We start from the raw sequence: 21009 nt of genomic DNA on the forward strand, positions 1-21009 counted from the left end.
AAAGCCCCGCTATTAATAAAACGGGAATAAGAAAGGTCGGGCCGGCTCTTAATCCTAAACCCTGGGCTCAAGCCGGCTTCCTCCAGGAGCCGAGCCGTGGCTGTGGCAAACGGGGTCCCACCGAGCGTCGGCGGGGAGCCGTCTCCCACCCCAGGGAGAAGCCAAGCCGCGTCCCCAAGCGGCGCCGACGCCAACCGGCAGCCCAAAGGGTGGCACTGTACAGTTGGTGGCTTTATTCGACCGGGTTTCGAACGCGGGCGCGAGGGGCCGGGCGGCGCGCTTAACGCGCCATCTCCTTGGCCATGGCCTTGCTGAGCTTGTCCCTGAGGTAGGCCGTCCGCTGCCGCTCCAGCTTCAGCTCCAGGAATTCGTAGTGTGGAACCTGCGACGGCGGAGTCCAGGGGGAAAGAGGAGATGCCATCAGAGCCCGCAGACGCGCAGCAAAGCCCCGCGTTTAGCTCCCCCCCCCCCCAAAACGAGGAGTGTCCGTATCCTATCTCCATCCCCAACAGCCCACGCCGGGGACACGGGGCCTGCGGAGCGGGGACATCGCTCCGGCAGCCCTTGGGATTGTCCCTGCCACAGCCTCAAATTTGGGAGGGGGGTGCTGCGGGGACGGGCGAGGGCACCCAGGGGACCAAAACACGGATAATTCCGGACTGTCCCCAAATTAGCCCACGTCGCCCCCACCGAACAACGGGCTTCTGCGAGCAGCCGGGACGGCACGAGGCCGTGCGGGACCAAGCGCCCTTTCCCCCGTGGCAGGGGAGGATTTTGGGCGGCATCTCCGCCGTCCAGAGTCCCGGGGAACCTCACCGAGCGCCGAAACCCGCGTCGTTTTTTCCAAGTGTGAGATGCAGAGGACGCGGCGGAGCTTTGCGGCCCGTCCCATCCTCCTCCTCCTCCTCCCTGCGCCTCCCCGGCCCGGCCCAAGGCAGGTGAAATGTTTACGGCGGAGGGAATTGGGAAGGAAGGGGACCAGGAACCCGGCGCTTGTTTACTGGCTGGTGGCTGACGGCTCCAGCTACGTTAAAAAACCGGGAGCCCGGCTGCCGTTCCTCGGCAGCAGCCCCGTACGAGGGAGCAGCCTTGTCTGGGGGGATCCCACCACCCACCCCGCCTCTATATTTAGCCGAAGCTGCGGGAAACAATCCTTCCTCCTCCTCCCGTCTCCCCCCTCCCGGGAGCCTCCCCAGCCAGCGCAGCCGGGGCGGGGGGCGGAATTACACAAGCGGCTGGGAAAAAACAGCGCCGGCGAACCTCAACCCTCCGGCGAACCTCAACCCTCGCTTCGCATCAGCCTCAAAGGGCGGCAGCAGGAGCAGGGAGCCGGGGGGGGGCGGGGGGAGGACGCCGGGGAAGCGCTGGAGCTCGGGGCTGGGGGGGGGCTACGCGAGGAAGGGAGGGAGAGGCTCGGGAGAGCACCGCGGGGTGACGCCGCCGTTGCTCTGGGGTGACAGGCGGCCCCCTCCAGCCCCGAAGGAGCCCCGCAGCCGGGGCAGGAGAGCGCTGAGCCTGGGCTGCGCGGGGTGAGGGGCAGAGGGGGGGCCACCAACCCTCCTCCCCCAGCGCCGGGCTCGCTGCCTGCCAGGGAGAGCTATAATTACCTCCGGGAAGCTAAATAACGCATGACCCCGCCGGAGCACAGGGCTCCGCCGCAGGGGATCAGCGCCTTAAGACCTTGTCTGATGTCCCCCTCGATTACTGACACCCCCCCCCCCCAACCCTGGCCCCAGCTCTTGGCCACCTTCGGGCTAACAGGTGGCCTGGAGGGGATCACGGTGGCTAATCCCGGCGTGGGCAGGCGACCTGACGAGCCAGCCCGCACCAAGGGCGCCAAGGAGCGCTTGGGGGGTGACGGGGGGGCTCTGCCCTGTTGTGCGGGACCCAGAGCCAGCAGGAAGACGGGGAGGGGAGCGAGAAGGAAGCTGGTAACCCACCCCCCCACCCCCCCCCCCGACTCAAGAAGGTTTCTGCTCCTCCATCTCCACGGAATTAGAGACCCTTCTCTTCCTCGCAGCTACTCACGTCCACCACGAGGAAGCCGGCCGCCTGGACGTGGCGCCGGGCCATGACGTAGCGGCCCAGCAGGTCCTTGCTTCTGTTGCTGAAGTAGGGGAACTCCCACCGGAGGAAGGCGACCCTGGGAGACACACGGGGGGGGGGGGAACGGGAGGCCGTGAGATGTCAGGCTGAGCTGAGCACGGGAAGCCCCAGCGGAGCTGGCAGCAGCGCTCAGATCCCAAAGGGAACCACGGCAGAAGGGTCTGCTCCAGCTCTGCCGATTGCGCCCGGCCAGAAGGACACGGATTTGTCCTGCTGGAGCCCGTATCCTGCCTCTGAGCCAGCAGAGATGCACCAGGGCAGCAGCTCAAGCGTAATTTATCCACAGCCCAGGCCTGGCAACAAGCTGAGCGGGGCGATGCCGCCTTTTCCAAGGAGGAAGGAGGCAGCTCAGTCCCCAGGGCCCTGCAGGCAGCCGGGCTCCGTGGCAGACAGCCCTGGCAGAGGCTCTCTTCGGAGAGAAAACCATTGCCACCACCAGCGTCCGGCCCCCTCCCCTGCTGTGATTCCGCCACGTTGGCTGGTCAAAGCAACCCCTGGCTCCAAAACGTTACCCCGGGGCTGGGGGCGGGGGGGGCTGGCACAGCCCTACCCCAATTTCTGTCCCGTGCCCACCCCTTCCTGCTCCCAAACAAGGGAGGGGACGCGGCTGGGCATGGCGTCCTTGGCACGCTGGTAGCCCCTGCGGCTCTGCCGTGAGCCACCAGCCGCGGCGACCGGGAGTTGTGGGGCCCACGGATCCTCAGCACTACGAAGGCAGAGCCTCCCCCCTTCCTCTCCCCGCCAGCGAGGCACAGCTGAGCCCAGACCCACCTCCTGGCGCCCGGCGGCAGCGGCTTTGTCCCTTCCGAGCGGAGCAGATGGGGAGCAGCAAAGTCCTTCAAGGGGAGAGGTTTATTTTCGTTGTTCACCACCATCTCGGCATCTGCACGGAGAGGAGGGGACACAAGGACTCCCGAGACCCACCTGGATGCTGCTCACACTGTCTCCCCCGAGGTTGGTGACGCAGAGAACGCAAGGTCCCGCCGCTCCCTTCCCAGAAAAACCCCATCTTTGCCAGAGCCACGGAGCAGCCGGAGTCAAGCATCCCCCTCACGCTGCTGGCAGGGCAGGGTCTGCTTCCCAAGCGTCTCCTCGGGCAGAAGACGTGTCCGTGGCCTGATTTTATCCCCCAGTGTCCCACAGGAAGGGGACGCGGGGCTCATGGACTACAGAAGTTGCTGTGGCAGCCGGTTGGCCGGTCCCCGCCACGGAAAAGGCAGGGATCGAATTTGACAGGGCTGCAGGAGAGCAGGGAGCTGAGGGCCGGGGGGGACTGCGAGAGCCGGGGGGGGCGGCAGGGGAAGGAAAGGCAGAGCCAGAAGCCTGTCGCCGGCCTCGACGCTGCTTGGCTGCAGGAGGTGGGCTTTTGTCCCGCGTATCTGCTGCCCACAACCCTGCCCTGGGCTGTGGTTTCTGCTCTGCCTTCGGAGCCAAGTTGCGGGAGGAGATGGGAAGGAGAGAGGGCAGCGGCGATGAGGAGGCAGAGGGGCGTGAGGCTGAAGAATGAGGAGGGGTAAAGCCTGGTAGCCGTACCCAAGCCCCTCAAGTTCAATTCCCTCCACTGATGGAGTCCCGCTGCTGCCCGCAGAGGACACACTCACCGATCTGCCAACCGTAGATGGTGCGTACGTCGAAACGCCCGTTGTCCCGGCTCCCCAGCACCCCCGCCAATGCATCCCGCAGGCTGCTCTGCAGCAGGGTGACCTTCTCCCCCACCGGCTCGGTGACGTTCAGCATCTCCGCCGGCAGGAACGGCCCCCGGTAGTCAGGGCTTTCCAGCTTGGCAGCAGCGTTGATATGGATGAGCTTCAGCCGTAAATTCTGGGCCTTGAGGGACTGATCGCCTGGCGGCGGGGAGAGAAACAGAGCTAGAGACACATCCTAAAGCCCCGGCCCACAGCAGGGTCTGGCTCTTCATCCGCTGGCCTGTGTAGCCTGTCCGATTGGGATTCCTGGTTCTGATTCCACCGTGATGGGTCCCTGCCCACTGGCATGGAGATACAGATCACCAACGGCCAAACGTCGTGATTCCTGGCCTTGCTCTGGGCACTCGCAGGAAGCCACAAACGGGCCCAGCCAAACAGTGCCCTTGTTCGGCGGCGACAGCTCCATCGGAGCCTGATGTCTGTGGTGTGATTTTATCCCCGGGGTCCCACGGGAAGGGACACGGGGCTCACGGCCCACAGAAGTTGCTGTGGCAGCCGACTGGCCAGTCCCCGCCACAGAGGAGGCAGGGACTGAATTTGACGGGGCTGCACTTCCCCAGCAGTCAGCATTTTAGGAAATACCAAGCCCTCCCGTCTCTTCTCGAGGTCTTGGGGGGAAAAACACGGCCAGTGGCGGAGCAGAGAAGCAAGCTGCGCCTTGGGGCACACCATTTCCATGACACAGTTGGGGACAACGCGTCACCCTGCGGAGATTCAACCCCACAAGTGTCGCTCCAGCCGCATAACACGCTCAGCTTCGGGCTGGGGAGGCAGAAGAACCGACAACGGGCAGGACCCGGGGAGGAAGGTGGGAGAAGAGAGCACAGGGAATGAACAAGGAAGCCACGGGCACGATGGCATGGAGGAGGATGGCTTGAGCGGATCTCCTTTGCCTTCGCTGTCTTCTCTTTCCCCCATCGCACACAGGCACAAATCCCCAGGCCAAGGGGGCTGCCGGAGCTGGAGGCCGTGGCTCTCGCTAGCCCAACTCTCCTGGTGCTGCTGCCCTGCGCTCCCCTTGCCCAGGTACCCTGCACAGAGCTGGGGGGGATCCATTACAGCCACTCCTGGCCAGATCGATTCCCTCCTGGTTAACAGTTAACAACCCGTTAACTCAAATTTAGACGGGCCAGGCTCAGTATCCCCACTCCCTGCTCCAGGCCTGAGGTTCTCGATCCCCATCCCACCGGCAGAGACGGCCCGCCTCACCTCGGATCCGAGCGTGGAATTCGGGTGCCAGCACTCGCTGCAGGTAGGGAGCCTTGGCCTGCTGCAGCACGCAGAGCGACCACACCAGGTCGGTCAGCAGGTGAGGTTCCAGGTTGTCCAGCTGGTCCTGGAGCTCCTCGTGGACCTGCAGAGAGGGAAACCAACAGCTCAGCTCAGCGCTGCTGATGCCTCCTGCGGTCAACACGCAGATATGGCAGCTCGACAGATCCCCGAGGCGTTAGGGCGCACTCGATGTGCACTGTCTCCTCTACAGCAGTGCTTCTCCCCGGGGTTATTTGCAGAGGGGACACTTTAAGATCCCTCTAACGTGACCCTGCAGCTCACGAGCTGCGGTTCGCTGGCTCAGGATGCTGCATTGCTGTGGGGTGGTGGGAGGGGAGCTCATCAGAAAGCCCAGCAGCAAACCGCAGCAGCCAGGGATAACACACCACTGCAGCCAGCTCTGCCCCGAGGGCAGCGTTTAGAAAAGGGAGGGCTGGAAGCGATAAACTCTTCAGGATCTGCAACTAAAACCTGCTGTAAACGGAGCTGGAGGGATCTGAAACTGTACAGGTGGTGTCAGGATGACCGTCCAGGAATCACAACAAGAGCCTGGAGCTCTGCACCCCGCAGGGGTTTCTCCTGTTAAACCTGGAGGACTTTTCTGCAAAGCCTCAAAAATGAGCGGTTTAGCACTTGCCACAAAATCCCCCTTCACGGTGACCACAATTGACGCTGGCAGGGGGAGCCCAGAGCCCTGGATGCTACTTCCAGGCCTTGCCCTTCTCTCTGTCCTTGGGAGACCTCCTGCGCCCCAGGCCGGCTCGGCCACGAGGGACAGGCTGCCCTGTGGTGGGACGCAGGGTCCTGCTCATCAGAAACACCCATATCTGGGTCTCCTTCCTTCTCGGCTGCGCACGCATATGGCTGGGCAGGCTCCCAGGTGCATGGCGAACGCTCGCTCACGCAGTGACAATGCAACTCCTCTAGAAATCATCAGCATAAATCTGTCCCCAGGGAGGTCAAGGTGACTTCCTCCTCCGCGTCAGAGGCCAGCCTGGCCGCCTCCACGAGCCAGGGAAGGGCAGGAGGACGCCAAGGAAGGCAGGAGGACGCAGAGGAGAGCGCCTGCCCCACGCTCACCTCCCGCCAGCCTCTTGCTAAACCACCCAGGAGGCTTTCCCTCTGCTTGGCCATTCCAGCCGGTCATGTCTCCTCACCCCAGGATGCGGCAACTTCCCCCAAGGCAGGAAGACAGCGAGCACGTCTGCCTGTGGCAGCCTCTCTCCTCCTCGACAGCTCCTCAGAGCCGGGGGAGCAGCCTCAGGGCTACCTGAGGGGGTGCTTGACTCTGCTAGGAGAGCCACACAGCTCTGCCAGGAACGGGAGTGCAACCGTCAGCACCTATGGCCTCGTTATAAAGAGTTAATTACAGCAATCGGAGTTCAGGAGGGCACGTCAACACCCACACGCTGCTCCTGTCTGGTAGAAAAGTGAGCCCGCGGGGACTCGAGCCGGTCATGGACTAACTGGTTCAGCCCCGGCACGCAGCCAGGCAAGCGCAGGGTGGGTTTTTAAGCCTGGCTTGAGCTCTGGGCTCCCCCTTCTCATTTCTCACACCGTTTTACAGCTGGCTGGAGCCACCCAACACGCGCTTGCACACGGGGATGTGCTAACAGGAGATCTGCGGCCTGCCCGCTGCCTAGGGAGGGAGGAAGGTTCATGAAGAAGAGGAGAAAAGGAAGGTTACCATGTTGAAGAAGTCCTCGCTTCCGCTGGGCTGGAAGTTCAGGCGAGCAAAAGACAGGATGATATTGCACAGATGGGCGACCGACAGCTGCTTGGTGTTGTCCAGGGCATACTGGAAGATACAAGAGGCAAAACCAGAGGTTTAGGTCTGTCCTACGTGAGCATGGTCACGAAAAGATTGAAAACGTCAGCCGAGGATGCATCCAGCCCCGTGGCAAGATGGGAAAACACGAGCGAAAGATCTTTTAGTGCTTCCTTAGCATTTTATCCTGGCACGAGGGAAAGCTGTGAGTGGAAGCAACGCTCTGCAGTATTCCCACTTGCCCAGTACGGACACAAAAGCGCAGGCATATAAACTGGGGCAGAGCTGGGAAGGCGCAGGGGGAGAGAAGCAGCACCGGCACTCGGGAGCGGAGGCTCAGACGGAGCCGAGACCGGCCCCAGCTCAGCACGGATTCCCAGTGCTGACTTTAGCGGAAAATGAGCAGCGAGTCCTGTCAGACTCGATTACAGCCGCTGGCCGGGTAGGGAAAATAGCGACGACATCCCAGGGAGCATCTCTGGAGAGGTGGGGGGAACCTGCTCCCGTCTCCTGGGAAAACTGGGATGGGTCACCAGTCATACTGGTGCCAGTGCCACAAGCCCCCTCCTCACCTGCGCGATGGCCTCAGACAGCGGGAGGCTGAGCCACTTGAGGAGGGCGAAGGATCTGATGCAGCGCGTCACCTCGACGGGCGTCATCGTGGAAACGTGGGGGTGCAGGTCGGTGGCTATCTTCTGGAAGACCTGGGGCTGGTGGAAATTCAGTTTTCCTTAAAGGAGCAAAGAGAAAGCGGCAGCCACTTACAAGGAGCTGGTACGGGAGCCGTGCCTGGAGGGGCCGCGGCGGCACAAGGGAAAGCTCAAAGCTGTTCGTAAGGAGCAGAGGAAGCTCAGAGAGCGGTACTGCCTCCCCCAGTTGGCTTGGCCCCGTCAGACCAAGTCTCTGCTGTGTCCCACCGCACCCACCAGCTCTCAAATCCTGGTGCCAACTCACGGCTCCAGCCTCCACCCAGTGCTGGTAGCCAATTTTAGCCCCACTGTCTCCAGCTAGAGATCCTGATCTGGCCAGAAGAGCCCTGAACTCACTAAGGCTACCAGGAACCTCACGCCGGCCCGAGGATCAGCAACCGGCAGCACCAAACCCTGGCGGGGGGCTTGGGTCAGTGTGGACCAGCCAGGAGGGGACAGTCCCCATGAGAAAGGCAGGATTCAAACCATCCTGATGCAACGATGCAGCAGCTACAAGCATGAAAGAGAAATGTTGGCGCAACATGCCAGCCTCCTGGCCAAGAGCCTCCCCATCGCAGCAGCTACAGCGCTGCCGGAGCCGGTCTCGCTCCCGAACCACGTCTAGCCCTTGTGATTGTCCACTTTGTAGGTTTAAAGGCTGGGGAACTGCTGGGATTACCTGGTCCAATCTCTGCATACGACCCAGGCCCGTATATAGCATCCAGCTGCCTTTCCTGAGCTGGAGCAGCCACAGCCCTGCCTCTGAGAAAGGTGCCCGGCATGGATTTGGAGGCCACGACACGGAGCATCCACCAGTCTTCCTTGAAACTCACTCCAGACTCATCAACTTCACAACAAATAAGCTGGTAACACCAACAAGAGAAGCCCGAGCTCCCTCCAAGACCAGGTCTACTGGGGTTATTTCTTTATTTTGAGAGTATAGCTAACCTACGAAGACCGTCCTGGCCCCACTGGTTGTCAGAAGAGCTGTTCCCACCACCAGAAGCTGGACAATCAATGGAAGAATAGCTCCTCTTTGGCTCTCCTGGCTTCCTTTATCCCCGCCTGTCTGAGATTTCCACTGCCTACCAACAGTAAAAGCAAAACAGGACCACGCAACATTGCACGGAGAGAGGAGCCAGACAATTAAGGATCATAAACCAAATTATCATGTCACCATCACGTATCTGGTGGCTCCAGTTTAGCCTGTGATCAGGAACACCACCAAGGTGGCTGCCCTCGCCCAGAGCATCTGTCAGCGCTTGTGCAAGTACTTGTAGCACCTCAGCCGCCGAAGAGCATGAATTCAGCACCCAGCGCTTCTCAAATGTTAATTAACTTGTCACTAGGACTTCTTGGGTGGAAAGAAATCGGCTATTTAGTGCCCACGTAAGCAGTCTGGCCCTCCCTAGGCCTCCTGCTCGGCCCTTCTGACACATCTCACTCTCATTTTTTGTGTTTTGCAAGGGAGGCAACAGAGGCCAGGGCTCCCCGAGAAACTCACGGCCACAGGAGGAGGCGAGAGGTGATTTGGAGCTATTTGGGGGATCCTGGATCAGTAGCTGCCTGCGCTGCAGGGCACCTGGCACCCCGACCACCTTTCCAAACTGCTCTCCCATCACAAGTTCCCTTCTTCCCACGCACTGGAAGAAAAATGGAATACCGGGGTTCACTCTGCCTGTGCTTGGAGCTAGAAACTACCCGGCTGCGCTGGCTGACTTGCCGGGTCCAGCCTAATGTACCCTGCCAGCCTTTCTCCTTCATCTGGCCCCAACGCCGTGCTACCAACGCCACCAAATCCCTGCTTGTGAGACCAAAAATCAGCTGGACTCTACCACACGTAACGTTCAGCAGGTCCCAATACAACCGAGCCGCTTACCATAGGCGAAAATCAGGTCCATCAGGATGTTGAGGCTGAGCTCAGGGTGCTTCTGGATCAGGTGGTAGGACAAGGCTCGGAGCAGAGGCACGCAGCGCCGGTTCTGGTAGGCTAGAGCCAGCGTTATTTTCCGGATGTCGTCAAGGTTGAACTGTTCAGCAAGTTCCAGAGCCTGCCAAGAAATGTTTTGAGCAGGGACGTAAAGGGAAAGCACAAAGCGAAGTGCAGACACAGGCTTTATTCGGAGCGGGACGCGCCATCGCTACCGACTGAGGTCCTCCGAGGGTGACAGGGACTGGAACTGGTGAGTGTTTAGCACTCAGCGAGGCTGAGCGGCTGGGAGCGAGCGTAACGGCTCACATGGAGGGAGGGCGAGGGGAAGCAGACCCTTTTCCCCTCTGCAGAGCTTGGCCAGGATCTCCCCACACCTGGTTCTGCCTCCCCCAGCCGGCAGGACCTCGGTGTCCACTCCTGTTGTGTGTCCAGGCAACGTAACACACCGTCGGGCAAAGACCGACAGAGGAAAGGCACCTCCTGTTGGATCAGCACCCTCCTTTCCACTGTAATTGCTGCTTCGTTTGCAGGATGCTAACCCAACATCGTTAGTTTGAGCTCTGCATAAGCTGACAACCCCATCAGGTCCAGCTACAGCGTTCTGCCTTGTCACGCGCCACTGTCTGTAGCATTTATTTATCCCCAGGGTCAAGGGAGAGGGACAGTGGGGCTCGTGAGCTACAGATATTGCTGTGGCAGCTGTTTGGCCAGTCCCCAGCACTGTCTGGACGAGGACTGAATTTGACGCAGCTGCAGTCAGGGCTCCTGCAGTGGCTCCAACCCAAAGGACATTTCCCTGCTCCTATGAGCGACAGAAGCTGGGACCAACGGAGCACCGGAGGGGACAGATCTGCCCCCTTTGAAGACAACGGGTGCCCAAAGGCAGCCAGAAGGCGAGGACAGTAGGGACACTCCTTGTTCCAGCTCTCCTCGCAGCCTGGCTTGCACAGAGAAGCAAAGGGCGATGTTTTTGGCAGCTGCGTTATGCTGGCTCTGTAAGTCACCGCTTGCCAGCAGAGCTACGGAAATTCGCGCGTGTTCTCTGCGAACCTGCCGCAGCTGCAAAGTAAAACGCATCAGCTCAGCCCACCTTCCAGCAGCGCAGACCAGTGCGAGTCACCCACTCGCACCAGTATGGATTGGGAAGGGGCTGGCGAGTGCAAGTTCCCCCGTTTACGTGGCTCCTCAGATGGAAACCCCTCTTAGAAGCACTCGTGGAGGGGAAGCTGCTTAAACAGCAACTCGTAAGCGCACACCAAAGTGCTCGGGAGCAGCAACGAGCACAGCCTGTGCGGAATTAGTGTTCCCATACAGGATGGGCTGAAGGGGACGGGGCTGTCCCCTCCGCTGCTGTCACCTGGGGGAGGTGGCCCATCTGAAGGGAACGGAGGCAGAAGGGAGACCCCAAGCCCGTACCTTGTCCTCCAGCCGGTCCATCAGAGTCGGGGAGATGTGCCCGACCTTGGCCATCAACGTCACCACGGTTCGGGTGCCCTCAAGTTCCGTCCAACGCAGCTCCAGCTTCTTGATGACTTCGTTCAGCAGCTTGCTCTCCTTCCCCTGCTTGACTGCCAAGAACTCCGCCAGGGAGGCCAGCTGCCTGAAGGTGAGGCGCCGCAGCCGCCACAGCACCTCCTGCTCCACCGACTGCATCTCCCTCCTGCTGCTGTCCACCCCCAGGGAGTAGAGGCTCTTCAGGAGGTTCACCAAGGTGTTATTCCACACCTGAGAAATCTGGGAAGCAGAGAGAAATAAGGAAAAGGCGTTGGTGAGAGACAGCATGAGAGTATTCGGTTGCCGGTCATGCCAAACACCAGGCAACGCTCTGCCTCTACAGAAAGAGCCACACAGCGTTGAGGGGGACACAAGAGTGTCCTCCTCGGTCCGAGGACATCCAGCTGTCCCCCACCACGACATGAGACCTCTGCTCCTCCTCACAGGCGTAGCCAGAGACAGACTGGAGCAACCCAGCGCCCTGGTGAGGAAGAGGAACCTCGATGCCTGTACCACAAAAGCTGAAGCCACGCGCTTGATCCCAGTGGCACGGATGAGCCTCGAGAGGTAATTCCACGTCGCTTATAGAGCTGCCACATGGGCGGCGAACTCTCTCTGCCTCAGAGAAGGAAGTTACACAGGTTTGCTACCAGCTGGGTGAAATATTTAACTAGACTTTACCCTTCCCTGGAGGCTCTTAAGTTTCCTGGCGGTGTGAAAGGCTGATAATTCAGGGACAGGAACTTGAGGGTCTCATGGGGAATGCCACGGGACTCCAACTCAGCACCTCAGGTCGGATGAAACTTATCCTAAAAGCTCTGATTTCTCTCCAATGTCTCTGAAAGGAGAGCTGGGCACGAATCCCACCGGTTGCTGGGAACACCAAGACTTGCCCAGTCCCACTCTGCCCACTGAACTTCTCTGCCTGGCCACCGCCGGCTGCTTTCCCACTGGCAGCCCTGGCAGAGCTCGTGGTTTTCCACCAGCAATCGGTCTTCCAGCTTTCATCTCCTTTGGCGTCCGTCAGGGAATGCCCAGCACCTCTTTATTTCCAGCCCAAGCTTCCCCGGCTGTGCTCTGCTGCTGCCGTGCAGCGCGAAAAGGAAATTCCAGCCTGAAAGCTCTCCTGATTTCTATAAAAACAAACCCGATCCTCAGCACAACTGGGGGCCCGATAGGCCCTTCAGAAAGCATCACCGCGCCAGCTGCCCTGGTACAGAGCACAGCGCCTGCGCGTCAACATCCCAACATTACAAAATGCTTTCAGAAACAAGGAGTTGCTTCTCGGAGTGAGCGTGCAGGAGGTTAAGCGAGGCGGTGCCGCGAGACGATGAATTTCAGGCAGGAGGGACCACGCGGGTTTGGGCAAACAAAGGCTTTAACTCTCTGGCCTGTCCAAACACCAGCATTTCCACGGGAACGGCAAATTCCTAAAGGGCTGCTCAGGCACGGCTCAGCACCTCAGGCACAAGAACGACCCGAGCGCTGCCGGGCTGCCCTGCTAAAGTCTGAAAAATCACAGACCAGGATGCAGCTGGGAAAAGGAACAGAGCTCGTGATTTCCCCCGGGTTACTCAGAAGGTCACAAGGAGAACCAGACCGATCCCCTGGCTGATCCCTTGCCTTTTTCACCCATTCACGCATAAAAACTCATCTCTCAGCCTGTTAAGAGCCCTTTCCCTCAACCCTGTCCTGGCTGATGCCTCATTTACTGTTCAAAATCTCTGGCTTGTTGACACAAGGACATTGCAAGCTGATTCATTTTAATTTCTTTGCATCAGAGCGTCTTCCCATCTACACAACGGCCTCTTCCATTCAGTTATCTACGACTGCAGCTGCAATAACAGCTCGTTGGAGAAGGATAATCGTGGTTGCAGAGACTTTGCTTGCGTTACACCTCAAACTCCCTAGCCACGTCCCTCTTAGCAGTTTCCTACACTTCGGTCATGCTGCCTCACTTGTCATATCGCTCATGCAGCGCGACAGCTTGGCTTTGCCAGCTCTGGGGCATCCCAGCGAGCCCACGAGGGCTCCGCAGGGACACCGACACTCCCTTGATCCATGGTGACAGCGACACAGGACCACGCAGATCAGCGGGAGTAGTACTTTCACTCCAACTACAGTGACATGGAAGCGTTTCAGCTCAATGGAGCTAACCAGGCTCCTTCAGGACAAATCCCACCTCTCTGCTATCCTTAGACAGGTTTTAGGGAGCAGAGATTAGGGATCAGGAGAAATATGGAGCGTTTGCAGAAAACCTGTACCCCCCCGAGCACTGCCTGGAACCTCATCAAGTTCAAGGCAAGTTCACAGGTTGGGGCAATCCCCAGCACCAGTACAGACTGGGGGATGGGTGGATGGATGGATGGATGGATGGACGAAGGGCTTGGGGGTACTAGTGGCTGAAAAATGGGACATGAGCCGGCAACATGCGTTGGCAGCTCAGAAAGTCCCCCGCACCCTGGGCTGCATCCCCAGCAGCGTGGCCAGCAGGGCGAGGGGGGTGGATTCTGCCCCTCTGCTCCGCTCTCTGGAGAAGAGAAGGCTCCAGCGAGACAATCTTGTGTCCTTTCAATACATAAAGGGGGCTCATAAGAAAGACTGAGACTTTTTGCCACGGCTTGTAGTGACAAAGGGCAACAGAGCTGGTGAGGGGTCTGGAGCAGGAGTCTTGTGAGGAGCGGCTGAGGGAGCTGGGGGTGTTCAGCCTGGAGAAAAGGGCGCTGAGGGGAAACCTTCTCGCTCTCTACAACTGCCTGAAAGGAGAGGGTAGCCAAGGGGGGTTGGTCTCTCCTCCCAAGGAACAGGCGATAGGACAGGAGGAAATGGTCTCAAGTTGCGCCAGGGGAGGTTTCAGATGGATATTAGCAAAAATTTCTTCCTGGAAAGGGTTGTTAAGCGTTGGAACAGGCTGCCCAGGGCAGGGGTGGAGTCGGCACCCCTGAAGGGATTTAAAAGACATGTAGACGTGGTGGTGAGGGACATGGGTTAGTGGTGGGCTTGGCAGCGCTGGGTTAGTGGTTGGGTTCTGTGATTCTATGACAGGACACGGGTAATGGTTTTAAACTGAAAGAGGGGAAATTTAGATGAGATCTCAGGAAGACTTTTTTTTACTCTGAGGGGGGTGAGCCCCTGGCCCAGGTTGCCCAGAGAAGCTGTGGCTGCCCCATCCCTGGAGGGGTTCAAGGGCAGGTTGGACGGGGCTTGGAGCAACCTGGGCTGGTGGGAGGTGTCCCTGCCCAGGGCAGGGGGTGGAACTGGATGATCTTTAAGGTCCCTTCCCACCCAAACCATCCTGTGACCCCACAACATGGGGCCCATGAGCTGTAGGTATTTCTGTAGCAATTGGCTGGGCCACCACCAACTGCAGCGGACAGCGCTGAATGTGACGGGGCTGCCGAGGTTTGACAGTATGACCTGCAGAGCGTGGTGCACTGGTTCCCTTCAGACGCCCCGTCTTACCCAGCGGCTTCTCTGGGGCTGTGAACCAGCGAGAAGAATCGCAGGTTAATTCAGCGGGACACCCGGGTGAGACACTGCAGGCACCAGCAGCTCTCAGCAGGACTCCTGGGCTGTCTGGCTGCCATTAAGTGGCAAAGGTGCAGCTTTATCTTACCCAGAAAACTGAAAATTCATGGAAGCAGGAGCAAGATAGCATTTAGCAAGGATTATCTCTCTGCTACATTTTGTCTCCGGTCCAAAAAGCAGCGCTTCTCGACAGAAATAATCAGCTGTCCTGCCCAGAGCTGATAATTTCACCTCCTGATCCCCTCAACTTCATTTTTTTACTTGGAAATACAAAGTACAAACCCTAAACAGGCAGCCCGCTCCAGCTGTTCACACCAGTTCAATCACAGGAGCACCGGCCGCTTTACACCTCGCATTCTTTCCCCAAAACACTTCTGTGGCGAGAAGAGAACTTACCTGGTCATCTGTGATGCCGATGAGCTGCTGGAACCGTTCATCTTGCAAAATGCTCTCCGTTTCCAGTTTTTTTTCCGCTGCGAGCCGGGAAAGTTGAGTAATTATTAGTGAGGCTTGGTTGCTGTTAAGATCATGGAGTTCGCTCAACTGGAAGAGTTCCTGAGGGCTCGTGGCTGTTTCAATCAGTTCCCCGATCACTTTGTGCTCTGGATTTCTGCTGTCCTCCACCTGCTCTTTGACTGAGAATCCATCTGCCCAGCTGGAAGGGCTGGAAGTATGAAATAAAGCGAAAGGTGCTTGAGGCAGAGCTCTCGCCATCACCACCTTCCCAGCTGGCACCAGCAGAGAGGCTGGGACTGCCGAAGGAGTAGAGACAAAGGCACCCAAGTGCCGCCAGCAGCAGCGTTGCACCAAGCGGGCTGCCATGGTGAAGGAGTTGGGGGGGGAAGGAAGGCCGGTAACCGGCTGGAGGTCAGCGCCGCATCTCAGGAACGCTAGGAAAGGACAAGAAACTCTTTAGGAGAGGGAAAATTTCAGAGATAAAAAGGAGGAGGCGGCCAACTTCTGGCAAGGGTTTCTGTGCGAAAAGGAGTGTTTTGACCTGCAATATTGGATGTGAAGAGGCATTAAAAGCTTTCTGGCGATCGACTGGCAAAACACTGCTGCAGAAGAGGCTACGCGCTGCCCTGCCGGGGGTAACGTGCCCCCAGCCCCGCTTAGGGGCTGCCGAATTCTGGCACGGCTTTCCGAGGCAGCACACAGCCGCTCCAGAGCGTCTGCCGGAGAGTTTGAAGCACATTCCGCTCCTCGCCGGCCCCGACTGAGCCTCCCCCAGACCTCCAGGGACACAAGCCCCATTTCCCCAGCTGCCCCCAGTTCCCCCGCACCACCCTCCCGAGGCCCCCTCCTTCCCTTTCCAGCCAGCGCTTCTCAAAGCCCCTGAGCTTTTCCCTTCCCCAGGCGATATTCCCCTCAGCCCGGCCCACGCTTCCCCGGAATAATTCCCCTCAGAGTCCGCCGGGCCTGGTGTCCCCCCTGGGGCCTTGTCCCCGCCGGGCCCGGCCGATTCCCCTCGGAGTCCGCCCAGGCCCGACCCTCTGCCCCCGGGATCTTCTCCTCAGACCCCCCCCGGGCCCGGCTCTTCCCGACCGGGCCCAGTTCATGCCCCTCCGGGCCCGGTTCATTCCCCTCCCGCCGCCGCCGGGCCTGACCTCTCCCGCCCCAGCCGCACACCGGGCCGGCAGCGCGTATGCGCCGGCGCAGACTGATGGCGTCATCACCCTGCGGCCAGCGCCTATTGGTTCAGACGCCGGCGCCTGCGCTGCGCTATTTCCGGTGAGCGGGAAGCGTGAGGGGAGGGCGGCCGCCATGATCCGCCATGGCCCGCCATGGCCCAACCGCCGCCTCCGCACCCGTCCCCGCCGCCCGGCCGGGCCTGGAGCGCGGTGGGAGGCTCTACCCGAGGCCGCGGGTCAGGCTGGGCTCGGTCTGCCCCGCCAGGCTGCCGTTTTGTGAGGCAGAATACGGAGGGGGTGGGGTGGGAAGTTCAACCAAGCCAAGTACAAGGTCCTGCGCCTGGGTCAGGGCAATCCCAGGCACAAATCCAGGTTGGGCGGAGGATGGATGGAGAGCAGCCCTGAGGAGAAGGACTTGGGGGTGCTGGTGGATGAGAAGCTGTTTGTAAGGGCAGTTAGTGATAGGACGAGGGGCAATGGCTTTAAACTAGAGCAGGGCAGGTTTAGATCAGACATAAGGAAGAAGCTCCTTACAATGAGGGTGGTGAGACGCTGGCCCAGGTTGCCCAGAGAGGTGGTCGAGGCCCCGTCCCTGGAGACATCCAAGGCCAGGCTGGATGAGGCTCTGAGCAACCTGATCTAGTTGAAGATGTTCCTGCTTACTACAGGGGGCTTGGACTAGATGGTCTTTAAAGGTCCCTTCCAACCCAACACGTTCTATGACTCTAAGCTCAACGTGAGCCAGCAATGCACACTTGTGACCCAGAAAGCCAGCCGCATCCTGGGCCGCATCAAAAGAAGCATGGCCAGCGGGGCGAGGGAGGGGATTCAGTCTCTCTACTCTGCTCTGGTGAGACCCCGCCTGGGGTACTGCATCCAGCTCTGGAGTCCTCAGCACAAGAAGGACATGGACCTGTTGGAGCGGGTCCAGAGGAGGCCCCGGAGATGCTGGGAGGGCTGGAGCCCCTCTGCTGTGGGGACAGGCTGAGAGAGCTGGGGGGGTTCAGCCCGGAGAAGGGAAGGCTCCGGGGAGACCTTGGAGCCCCTTCCAGTCCCTCAAGGGGCTCCAGGAAAGCCGGGGAGGGACTCTGGATCAGGGAGTGTAATGATAGGACACGGGGTAATGGCCTCAAACTGAAAGAGGGGAAATTTAGATTGGATATTGGGAAGAAATTCTTGGCTGTGAGGGTGGTGAGTCCCTGGCTCAGGTTGCCCCGAGAAGCTGTGGCTGCCCCATCCCTGGAGGGGTTCAAGGGCAGGTTGGACGGGGCTTGGAGCAACGTGGTGTGGTGGGAGGTGTCCCTGCCCAGGGCAGGGGGTGGAACTAGGTGGTCTTTAAGGTCCCTTCCCACCCAAACCGTTCTGTGAATATGGAGGGGGGGTGATGCCGGGTTGCTGTGGGGCGCTGAGCGGGAGATGCCGTTGGGGCTGCCCCTCTCCGGGGCTGAGCTCCCGTACTGCCCCTCTGCCATCCTTCCCTGGCCCTCTTCCTTCCTCACCGCCCCCCCAGCCCCCTTAAAGCCTCCCCATGGGGGGACCATGTGGCTGCCTGGCTTCTTATAGGGGGGATAAGCAACGGATGTGGGGCTGGGGGGTGGAGAGTTAGTAGAAAGAAACTTAAGAGACTTCATCAAGATTGTATACTTTCTTGATTTTTTTCTAAGTATTTGTTGCTTTTCTGCTGTTAGTGCAAAGCAGCATTTTGTTACAGACTGCCTAAAAATCACTTGATCTCAGGTGAACTCATCGCGTGCCAAACGGTTGGAATGCTATTTGTGTTGTTACGTTGCGCTGTTGAGTTACTTTTTTTGTTTGTTTCGTTTCGTTTTGTTTTGTGGTTGTGGTTTGTTTTTCATTCTTTGTTCGAGAGGGAGAGCTGGAATAGGGGCACACGCAAAAGTTGGAAAACCCACCCTCATCCTCATTTCACTCTCTACACGTTAAAAAAAGGTGTTTGCCCGTGGCAGAGGGGTTGCAACTAGATGGTCTTCGAGGTCCCTTCCAACTCTAACCTTTCTATGGGTTTCCTCCCCACCTTGGCTCTCTCTGGGGCTGCTCCGGGGCTGATGGACCAGCCGTGCCCTCGCTTTACCTGCTGAGGTTCTCACCGGTGAGGTTAGCTGGATTCTGCCTCGCCCACCCCCCTGTGTTTTGTTTCCTGCTGGATCAGTCTCCAAACAAGAGATCAGGCCCCCGGCTTTGGGAATGAATAAAAGGCAAATAAATAACGTGGGTTGCCAGGAATGAGGAGGGGCAGCTCAAGCTTGCGGTGGTCAAACAAAGCGAGAGACTCTTGATTTATGAGATGGGTATTTCTCATGGCTCCGGGCCTCGGTGTGTGGTTTTGGGGGTGTTATTTACACACACACAATGTGTGTGTGTGTGTGTGTGTCCCCAGTCAGTGGTGGGGAGTTGGCCTGGAAAGCGTAGCTGTAGCTGTGTGAGCTCGAATAAAATTCACCAGATCCTCTCTTTTTGTGCCGAAAACGGCCTCGCAGGATTTCATCCCTGTTTTCAAAGGGGCGAGCCTGCTCAGGGTTTCCACAAGACAATTAAAAATAATACTTGGAGGTCTTGATGCTGGTTTTGGTCGCTGTTAAATCCCGAGTGCGAGCTCCAAGAAAAATAGAGCAAAGAATTTCTCGTGGTGGCCTGGTGGACCCTCCCGTGGGACACGGGCTCTTGCGTCGGGCGCCGTCACCCTACAGGACATGGTCGCTGCTTGGCTGGCCGTTCCCTTCTGATACCTGGAAGGATTTTGGCTCTGATAAAAGGCAGATGACTTTTCCCACTTTGGTGGTGTGCCACAGAGGGGCAGGAGGTCGGGCAAGGATTGCTGGTGACGGGTGTCCCACCTGAATCCAATTTTCTGTATGATTGAAGAATTTGGAAGGAATTTGGAAGAATTTAGAAGGAATTGAAGCATTTGGAAGGAATTTGTCTTCTCCAAAAGCTTGTATCTAGTTGAAGAAGCACGGAAGGATGGGCAGGGACCCTGCTGAGAGCCGCCTCAGCCGCAGCAGGTCGCCCAGGGCCACCTCCAGTTGAGTTATGGGTATCTCCAAGACCAGAGACCCCACAGCCGGTTCCTGTGTTGGCTCATGGTCACCTCAGTGTCTGCCAGGACGTCCAGGGCCTTCTCTGAGGAGCTGCTGGGTGGCCCCCAGCATGTTCTGGTGCCTGGGGTTCCTCCGAGGGTGCAGGATGTGGCACTTCTCCTTGTTGAACCCCACGAGGTTCCTGCTGGCCCATCTCTGCAGCCTCTTGAGATCCCACTGGGTGGCAGCACAGCCCTCTGGCCCATCAACCACTCAACCCAGTTTGGTGTCATCTACCAACCTGTTGTGGTTGCGCTCTTGCCCCATCATCCCAACCATTAATGAAGATGTGAAATGGTTCTGGCCCCAGTATGGACCTCTGGGGAATGCCACCAGTGATCAGCCTCCATGTGGACCTTGTGCTGCTGGTCACCACCCCCTTGACCCAGCCATTGAGCCTATTTTCAGTCCATGCTGATGGTTGCTGACCACCGTCTTGTTGGGTACAACGCCTGATGGGCTTTGGCTTGCTCAAACTCAACCCTGCACCTAGGGCAGTGTCTGCATCTTCCTCCCACGTCACCTGTCCCGGCTTCCACCTCTTGAACGTGTCCCCATTGTCCTTGAGCTCAGTCAGGACCTCCTTGCGTGTCCGCACAGACCTCTGGCCACCTGCCTTTGTCTCCTGTCTGTCAGGATGGCCCGTTGTTTGGCTCAGAGAAGATGATCCTTGGAAATCAACCAGCTCTCCTGGACCCCACTTCTCTCCGGGCTGTATCCCCCGGCATTCTTCCAAGCAGGTTCCTGAAGAGGCCAAATTGTTCTCCCTTGAAGCGTCCAGGGCAGTGATCCTGCTTTTTTGCCCATCTCCCTCTCAGGATCTTGAGCTCCACCATCCCATGGTCACTGCAGCCGAGGCTGCCCTCAGCCTTCTCATCTCCAACCAGCTCGTCCTTGTTTGTAAGCGGGAGGTCCAGTAGAGCACCCCTCCTCGTTGGCTTCTCAGTTGCCTGGCTCAGGAAGCCATCTTCCAGGCCACCTCTGGAGTGGTGTCTCCAGTTCTGGTCCCCACAAGTCAAGAAGGACATGGACAGACTGGAGAGGCTCCCAAGGAGGGCAACGGTGAAAGGGCTGGAGAACCTGCTGTAGGAGGAAAGACTGAAGGCGTTGAGTCTCTTCTCCCTGGAGGGGAGAAGGTTTGGGGGGGACCTCATCACAGCAGTCCAGTGGTCAAAGGGTTGAGGCTTTCAAGGAGCCACATGGGGAAGACAAGGGTACAAGTTCCACCAGGAGAGGTTTCATCTCAATTTAGGTTGTACAGTGAGACCAGTTGGAGACCAGTTTTAACTGGAAGAACCTCCCCGGGGACATGGTGGAGTCCCCATCACTGGAGGTTCTCAAGATGAACCTGGATGGGGAGGGAGATAATCCCACCTAGGGTCCCTTCTTCACAGAAGGCTGGACCTGGATCTTTCCAGGGCCAACCTGGGCTGTCCTACGAGCCTGTGATTGACAGCATCCGCCCTGGGGACTTCCCAGATGCCACCCACCAGCCCTGACCCGGGCACACTTGTCCCCACTTGATTTACAAGCCACTGGGAGAACGTCCTTGATGGCCTCTACCAGCCAGGAGCGCTGAACCTGTTGGGTGGCTTTGGGCTTCCCCTCGCTATGCATGGCCGTGCAGAAGGGGGGTGAACAGAGGGTCATCTTCTGGGTAGGGTTCCTTGATGTCCTCCTGGAGGTTCCTGCATGGCCTCGGAGAGGGCGACCGCTCCCAGGGCTGGTGTTTGATCAAACCCACCTTGTTTGCCGTGAGGGACAGATGTCTTCACCGCTTCGCC

The 21009-nt window shown here is 58.8% G+C and overlaps 1 protein-coding gene and 3 non-coding genes across 4 annotated transcripts; all 4 read right to left on the reverse strand.

The window, feature by feature from the left end:
- Positions 1-213: 213 nt before the first annotated feature.
- TBRG4 (transforming growth factor beta regulator 4) lies at positions 214-16172 on the reverse strand. The gene is made up of 11 exons (XM_054187772.1): positions 16104-16172; positions 14893-15386; positions 10891-11208; positions 9421-9592; positions 7425-7582; positions 6772-6882; positions 5022-5166; positions 3708-3950; positions 2878-2989; positions 2029-2143; positions 214-382 (listed from the first exon to the last, which is right to left on the reverse strand). The coding sequence occupies exons 2-11, from the start codon at positions 15316-15318 to the stop codon at positions 281-283; spliced, it is 1902 nt and encodes a 633-aa protein (XP_054043747.1). The 5' UTR covers positions 15319-15386; positions 16104-16172; the 3' UTR covers positions 214-280.
- Positions 3210-3349, reverse strand: LOC128903878 (small nucleolar RNA SNORA5). The gene has a single exon (XR_008464286.1). It is a non-coding gene; the product is annotated as a small nucleolar RNA SNORA5 (small nucleolar RNA).
- Positions 4226-4363, reverse strand: LOC128903876 (small nucleolar RNA SNORA5). The gene has a single exon (XR_008464284.1). It is a non-coding gene; the product is annotated as a small nucleolar RNA SNORA5 (small nucleolar RNA).
- On the reverse strand, positions 10092-10229 carry LOC128903877 (small nucleolar RNA SNORA5). The gene has a single exon (XR_008464285.1). It is a non-coding gene; the product is annotated as a small nucleolar RNA SNORA5 (small nucleolar RNA).
- Positions 16173-21009: the final 4837 nt, after the last annotated feature.

This window comes from Rissa tridactyla, unplaced genomic scaffold (genome assembly GCF_028500815.1).
Source record: "Rissa tridactyla isolate bRisTri1 unplaced genomic scaffold, bRisTri1.patW.cur.20221130 scaffold_718, whole genome shotgun sequence".
Classification (NCBI taxonomy): Eukaryota; Metazoa; Chordata; class Aves; order Charadriiformes; family Laridae; genus Rissa; species Rissa tridactyla.